The 8,001-nt window shown below is 42.1% G+C and overlaps 1 protein-coding gene and 1 non-coding gene across 2 annotated transcripts; both read left to right on the forward strand.

Moving 5' to 3' along the window:
- Window positions 1-898: 898 nt before the first annotated feature.
- On the forward strand, window positions 899-6,649 carry rpl29 (ribosomal protein L29). Its single transcript, XM_073072094.1, has 4 exons — window positions 899-1,006; window positions 1,450-1,498; window positions 1,586-1,650; window positions 6,444-6,649. The coding sequence occupies exons 2-4, from the start codon at window positions 1,462-1,464 to the stop codon at window positions 6,525-6,527; spliced, it is 186 nt and encodes a 61-aa protein (XP_072928195.1). The 5' UTR covers window positions 899-1,006; window positions 1,450-1,461; the 3' UTR covers window positions 6,528-6,649.
- Window positions 2,363-2,492, forward strand: LOC140742163 (small nucleolar RNA SNORA71). The gene has a single exon (XR_012102239.1). It is a non-coding gene; the product is annotated as a small nucleolar RNA SNORA71 (small nucleolar RNA).
- Window positions 6,650-8,001: the final 1,352 nt, after the last annotated feature.

Here is an 8,001-nt window from a genome sequence, read left to right on the forward strand (position 1 = left end):
GCACAAGGTCTGTTCTGCCCCGTTCTAGGTACACTCTGTCCCAAGTTATGTGCAATCTGTGTTGATTTGCATTTACTAACTTAAGTTTATATCTATTTGAGTTTGCCTTTTTTTTCCAGTGCATTGTGCTGTTGAGGCAAAAAGCAAATTTTTCATTAAGTTTCCACAACTGGAATGGGCACCCATTGCAATAAACTTGAACTTGATCTATTTCTCAAGCACAGTTACACACACAAATGCTGGAGATACTCCTCAAATCAGGCTGCATCTATAGAGGGAAATCAAGAAGCGATGTTTAAACAACCGAGAGCTTTCATTAGATTTATTTCTCTCCATAGATGCTGCCTGACCTGGTGAGTTCTTTCACCATTTTGTGTGTTACTCTGGATTTCAAAGTTGAAAGTAAATGTATTATTAAAGTACATATATGTCACCATTTACAACCCGAGATTCGTTTTCTTGTGGACATACTCAATGAATCCAATAACAGTAATAGAATCAATGAAAGATTACACCCAACAGGGCGGACAGCCAGTGTGCAAAAGACAAGAAACTATGCAAATAAAAAATTGATAATACATAAATAAGCAATAAATATTGAGAACCTAAGATGAAGAGTTGAGTCCATAGATTGTGGGAACAATTCAGTGACGCGGCAAGAGAAGCTGAGTGAAGTTATCTTCACTGGTTCAAGAGACGGATAGTTGGTCAACTCTTGGATGTGATTAAGAAGTTTGTTAATACTTCAGCTGAATGAAATATCACCGGCCGTAAACTGTCAGCATTATGAACGAATGAGGCTGTGGAAAACAATGAGTACGTGTCTGACTCCTCTCCGAGCTGTTCCAAAGGACATCCGACCTCTTTGTACTTTTGTCCCGGCGGAACCTTCGCACCGGGTCCGCGCCGCCGCCGGAAGAGAACACCGTCTGGGATATCCCGGCGTTCTCCGCGCAGCGCCGTCCTTTTCCGGTAGCGGGGCTGGCTGTAGTGTCGCCGTCGGGAGGTGAGTGAGTGAAATCCGCTTCCATCGGCCGCAATCGGGGCACCGGGCTCGGCGGCGGTGCGATGGGTGGCGGGCAGAGACCAGCAGGGATGGGTGACTCGCAGTCTTTCTCTGGTCCTAGGCCTGGGTAGCGAAACGGTGGGGGTTAGAGTCCGGCCGGTGAGTGGTTGGGCCTTCACTCATGGACGAATACGAGAGGGGAGTGGAGTCGAGGCAGGGGAGAACAGTGTGGGCGGGATAATGGATGATTGTGTGAGAACCGGTGGAGTAAGTTGATTTTATGGGGAGAGAACTGAATGGGGTGGTTGATTTTATGGGGATGAAAAGTGGAGTGTAATTTAGACATATGAACGAGTGCGCTTAGGATCCTCTACTCCCTCAGTCTTGGAGTGAAAACAATGTTGGTTGGTGGGGTATGCTGATGTTCTTCCTCACTCTTACAGGTTATTTGAGCCATGGCCAAGTCCAAGAATCACACCAATCACAATCAGTGTAAGTCCCAGCTCTCTGCCTGTTGATCATTGGTTACTTTTTAATCTGCTAAATATGTTTCCTAAACAACTCTTCTGAATCTTGCAGCCCGCAAGTGGCACAGAAATGGGATCAAGAAGCCCAAGTCTTATCGATTTGAACCCCTAAAAGGAGTAAGTCTTTTTGTTCACGTGCTTGACATGTATAGAGTGGGGAGAGCCATGTATAGAGTGGCAGAATGCAACCATTTGACCATTGTGTCACTTTCATTACCATTCCTCAACCCAGCATCGAAAGCCTTTCCTTTGTTGCATGTCACCCATGTCTCAATGAATAATGTTCTTGCCTCTGACAAATCTGGAGTGTGTGATTTTGAATCTTGAGATTCAAAAGTCCAGGCAGGTACAGTAAAGGGAGTGTGGCTTTAAGCCTATTGATTTAGAGCAGGGGCTCCCAGCCTATTTTATGCCACGGACCCCCTGCCATTAACTGAGGGGTCCTTGGGTCCCTGGTTTAGAGGAAAGATGTTGAACTGTTTGGCTTCTGAAGTGCTTCGAAAAAGAGCAGCAAAGATTTATTTGTTGCGTATGGGCTGTTATTTACTGGCACTGAATCACTATCCACTAAAACTGATTATCTGGTGATTATCACTGGTATTTGTGATTTGCAAGTTGGCCTTTTACAACAGTACAAACTTTCTAAAATTTTTCGGTGGCATGAGGGTTTTAGGGGTGCCATTATAAATGCAGACTGTCCTGTTTCAAATGTTTTTAATATGCCTACATGTTTGGGTAGCTAATCATAGTGCCCTCACTGTTTTCGTACGTGGTTACCAATTACTTTAGTGTTGTAGATGTGTATGAAGGGAGTAAAAGGGTAAGATGTACCTGCATTCGAAAGTGATTTTGGTACTGACCGTTACCAGATCATTGATACTGCAGGGAAATTAAATCAAAAGAACATCCCCGTGTTTATTGGGGCTGCAATCTCCATTAAACCTCGTAGATTTTGAACACTTTATTTTGAGTTGATTATTGGATTTTCCTTATTTTGTCACCATGATAAATTTTATAGATTGTAAGCTTTGAATAACTGTTTATTAGTGTGTACAAATACGTGCTTCATGGTTGCCTAAGATATTTTCCAGACTAGAATGTCTCTTGTGTAGATGTTTTCTTTGCTTTGGAACGTTTTAGTTAGAACAGCTTCACTTTTACCACTTGAGTGTGTCTGGTATGATTTATCCTGTGTTTGACCCACCATAATGGAACCTTCTAATTCAGTAGCATCTTTTACCACTTTTTCAACCCATCCTGTCTCTTAAACTACTCACATATATCCCTGATTTCATTCATGTATCTCTTAGGGTTGTCCCCTCAATTTAGTCTCATTGTATTCTTGCCACGTTTACTAATTAAAATACTACCTTACGTACTCTTTCACTAGACTAATTTTGTATTAGTTAATTGCTGTCCTTGAGCATCACACAAAGTGCTGGAGGAACCCACCCTGCCAGTTCTCACGCCGTTCCCACAAAATCACCCTACCCCACTCAGGAAGGGGAAGAGGCCAGAACAAGAAGGTGGGGGGAGAGGAGTACAAGCTAGCAGGTAAGAGGGAAGCTAGGTTGATAAGGGAGAGGGTAAAGCTGGGAGGCTTTGGCTCAGGAAGGTGGAATATGATAGAGGAAAATTTCCCTTTCAGCTCTTAGCGTAAGCCAGCTTCCCTCACATTTTTCTGGCTGCTTCTCCCTTTCCTTCCAGTTGTGAAGTATCTCAGTTGAAATGTCAAATGCTTATTTCCTCTCCCTTGATGCTGCCAAACCTCCTGAGTTCCCCCAGGACTTGGTGTACGTCACTCAAGATTTCCGACATCTGCAGAATCCCTTGTGTTGGCTATACTCCTTGCTGTTCATTGGGCTATCAGTTTATGTAGAGTACACCCACATGCAAGTAATTACTATCTTGAGGAAAGCTGGGAACCACTGTACCCTTAGTTTAAACATGGCAAACACTGATGCTCTCTGTTAGTTTCCCACTTTTCTGTTCGTGTTTCAATCTTGATTAAGTACTTAACTACCAAATGACTTGGAATCCATATGCATCATATTGGCTTTATTTCCCATATGTTTCCTTCCTGTTTTTTGTTAGAAAATTCAAGTCCTGTATGTTGGACACAATTGAACATTTATTATGAACATTTGGAGAGGTATATGATTAGGAATAGTCAGCATGGCTTTGTGAAAGGCAGTCGCGCTGATTGAATTTTTGAGGATGTGACTAAACACATTGATGAAGGTAGAGCAGTAGATGTTGTGTATATAGGGATTTGATAAGGTACGCCATGCAAGGCTTATTGAGAGAGTAGGTGGCATGGGATCCAAGGGGACATTGCTTTGTGGATCCGGAGGTGGCTTACCCACGGAAGGCAGAGTGGTTGTAGACGGGTCATATTCTGCATGGAGGTTGGTGATGAGTGGTGTGCCACAATCTCTACTGCGACCCCTTCTCTTTGCGATTTTTATAAATGACCTGGATGAGGAAGTGGAGGGATGGGTTAGTAAGTTTGCTGATGACACAAAGGTTAGAAGTGTTGTGGATAATGTGGAGGGCTGTCAGAGGTTACAGTGGGACATTGATAAGACGCAAAACAGGGCTGAGAAGTTGCAGATGGAGTTCAACCCAGATAAGTGTGAGGTGGTTCATTTTGGTAGGCCAAATATGATGGCAGAATATAGTATAAATGGTAAGACTATTGGCAGTGTGGAGGATCAGAGGGTTCTTGTGGTCCGAGTCCATAGGACACTCAAGGCTGCTGCGCAGGTTGACTCTGGTTAAGAAAGCATACAGTGCATTGGCCTTCAGCCGCGGGATTGAGTTTAAGAGCAGAAAGGTAATGTTAGTGCTATATAGGAGGACCCTGGTCAGACCCCACTTGGAGTACTGTGCTCAGTTCTGGTCACCTCACTACAGGAAGGATGTGGAAACTAGAAATGGTGCAGAGGAGATTTACAAGGATGTTGCCTGGATTGGGGAGCGTGCCTTGTGGGAATAGGTTGAGTGAACTCAGCCTTTTCTCCTTGGAGTGGCAGAGGATGAGAGGTGACCTGATAAGAGGTGTATAAGATGATGAGAGGCATTGATCGTGTGGATAGTTGAAGCCTTTTTCCAGGGCTGAAATAGCTAATGTGAGAGGGCACAGTTTTAAGATGCTTGGAAGTAGGTACAGAGGAGATGTCGGGTAAGTTTTTACGCAGAGAGTGGTGAGTGCGTGGAATGGGCTGCCAGCAACAGTGGTGGAGGCAGATATGATAGGGTCTTTTAAGGAACTTTTGGATAGGTGCATGGAGCTTAGAAAAATAGAGGGCTATGGGTAACCCTGGTAGTTTATAAAGTAAGGACATGTTCGGCACTGCATTGTGGGCTGAAGGGCTGTTATTGTGCTGTAGGCTTTCTATGTTTCTAATTCATTTTTCACAAATCATGCCATTCTAGTTCAAGTGACTGCTGATTCTGTCCCTTGTTTCCAGTGTTACCCAGGGTTAAGGTTAAGCTGTGGTTGTTGTGTTTATCCATACTCCTCCTTTTCTTGTTCAGTAAAGGTGTAACATTTTCCATGTCTTTGTGTCTGTCCCGTCCTGAATCTTGAGGATGTTTGGAGCACTGTGGCCAAGCCTTCACGCTTACTTCCTTTGGAAACCATGGTTTAATCCCATCGAGACCAAGCAGTTTATCCCCTTTAAGAAAAGCCTTTCAGTTCCCCCTCTTAAAATCCAATGTCTCAATTACAGTTGTCTTATGAGGCTTCAGCAGCAATTCTACCTTGGTAACAACTGATGTAAAGTACTGATTAATCGGAATCTGGTTTAATGTCACTGGCATATGTCGGTGTTGTATCTCAGCCAATCCCCTCTGCTCTGAGTAGGTTGTCTTTTAGAGTCTCCATTTAAACTGCTTATTCTCATCAGCCTGCGTTATGACCATAACCCTCCATGTCCCACCATCCATGTACCTATCCAAACTTCTCGTACACATTGAGATCGAGGTCACAGCCACCACTTGCGCTGGCATCTTGTTCCACACTTTCACGACTCTGAATGAAGAGGTTTCCCCTCGTTTTCACCTTTCACCCTTAACCCATGATCTCTTGTAGTCACACTCAGCCTTGGTGGAGTTTCCTCTGAACTCCCCACATTCAGCTCAGTTCAGTCATGTCAACAACCTGGCGTTGAAAAGCTGTTTTTTATGGTTGTTTGTGGTGCTGTTGCTTTTCTCTACCACCATCTTCATGGGGATGTATCTAGACCAGGTATTTCATTGACCCCTGCTTAAATGGTGTTTGTCCAAGCAGAAAAAGGGCTGGGGAAACCCTGATGTCAGCCAGGCTTTATTTCTTACACGAGTAAAAATCTTAGTCGTCTCCGAAATGTGCAATGCAAAAAATTAGAGTAATTTGTTATAAATATTATGTACAGTAAAATGTATAATAGAACAGTCTCCACCTTATCTTGCCATTATACAGTTTTGCTGACAAACTTTCTTTTCAGTTTATCTATTCTCATCTCATTAAAATTGGTCCTTCTCCAGTACCTATTCACCCTTTGGAGATTTCCATGGTTGTAAGGAATTGGAACAAGAGTATAGTTTCAGGGCCTAAAGTAAACAGTTGTGAAAGGAAGATTCCATGGATATCGAACTATTTTAGGGTGAACATTTGGAATTTGTGGTGATCAGTGGAGAACAGCACAGTTCAGTTTGAAAAGAGGCTTAACCTGAAGGATTTTTGCATGCCTGCTGGTTTCTGAGTTAATGTTTTTCATAGTTGAGAGAAATCCAGCTCACCGGGGTCATTTATACAAAGCTGTTATTCAGCATGGTCCTATTGACAATTAAATATGTTAAATCCTGAGGGAAAACAAAGCAGATCAGCTAAGATTAATACATTTTGATCACTTTTTTTTTCTCAGGTTGATCCCAAGTTCCTTAGGAATATGCGGTTTGCCAAGAAGCACAACAAAAGAGGACACAAGAAAGTAGAGGGCAAAAAATAAATTGGGAATCACTGAGAACAGGAGCAGCCATTCACAAGCCAACATCTGCGCCCCTTAGACGGCAGCCAAGTGAAATGTGTATTTTGAATTGTTAGTTTTTAATAAAATCAAAGTGTCGAGAACTCGAATTTCTTCGCCTTTTCACTAAGATCTTTCCGAAGGTCCTTAGCGCGATGAAAATTCATTCACTTGTGACATTTGCCCCCTTGATCTAGGGAGCTCATCTTCAAGGTTTGATTGCATTTACTATAATTTAATGACGGTGTGTATTAATTCTCCATCTTCAAGGCTGTATGGATACGAAAAGAGAGTCCAATGCAAAGTCAAAGTTCCTGGTCAAACATCTCTCAAGTGCTTTGGTGAAGGACAATGATGGGAATTGTTAAAACAAGCCAAAATCAGGATTTTTGTTTCAGTTTGAGCTGGCTTACGACTTGATTTAATATTGAAGCATGTGTGTTGACTAATGACAATGTGGCAATATTTAGTGGTTAGCATTCCTTAAAGGTTCTTTTAAAGAAATTATTAAGCAGAGAAACCTATGTTACAAATTTGCAGAGGATTGAAAGCTGGATTATTGCTTCTAGTTCTATAGCAACTTGTGCACACTATCTTAGTGTTCGTTAATTCAAGTTTTTAATGGCTCTGAAAATTTGTGGCTAGTTTTTCATAATTGATTGGGGGAATCTGAATTTTGGCCAGTTTTAAATTTTTTAGTATTCTTGGTACAAGGAGCACTAAGGTTTTTGTGTATTAAACAGAACGTAACTTGCTACTGAAGGATAAGGCAGATTTTTAGTGATTTATTTGTTGGTGATCTGATGGGATATGGCTTGATTAAAATAAATAATAGTGTACAGTGGTTTCTTTGTATTATTTTTGATGTTAATTTTGAGTATTGAAAACAGCACTGACAATTATTGGTGTGATCCTTTAAAGGTATATATAGCCAAACCATGAAAAAATAGTGCTACAGCTCCAGGTCTCCCCTGCTGTCCAGAGTTTGAATATTGTCTTGTCAGCATCCATTCCCTCTTACACATAACATTTGCAAGTCTAAATGAACACATATCAGGTCAGATCATGATTCAACACCAAGCACCTATATTAAAATATTTCAATTCCATTGGTGATAGAATTACTGTTACATCCTGACCTTGGTTTACTTTGCCCATTTTCCCCTGTGACTACTCGGTTACAGTTCAGGTGTTACTGGTGCCTCATTGTTCTCTGAGGCTATGTCCACACTGGACCGCATAATTCTGACAACGCAGGCTTCAAGTAAAAATGATAGGTGTCCACACCAAGCGTTTTTGAAAATACCTCCGTCCACATTAAAACAGGTGTTCCGGCAAATCTATTGGGCATGTGCAGGACACATCTACAGAAAACAAGTGACAAGTTTAGTGTCGAATCTCGCAGTGGAAATGTGCGTTTGTGCAGTTAGACTAGAAAAACTTAAAGGGAAATTCCC

The sequence above is a fragment of the Hemitrygon akajei genome, chromosome 19 (genome assembly GCF_048418815.1).
Source record: "Hemitrygon akajei chromosome 19, sHemAka1.3, whole genome shotgun sequence".
Lineage (NCBI taxonomy): Eukaryota > Metazoa > Chordata > Chondrichthyes > Myliobatiformes > Dasyatidae > Hemitrygon > Hemitrygon akajei.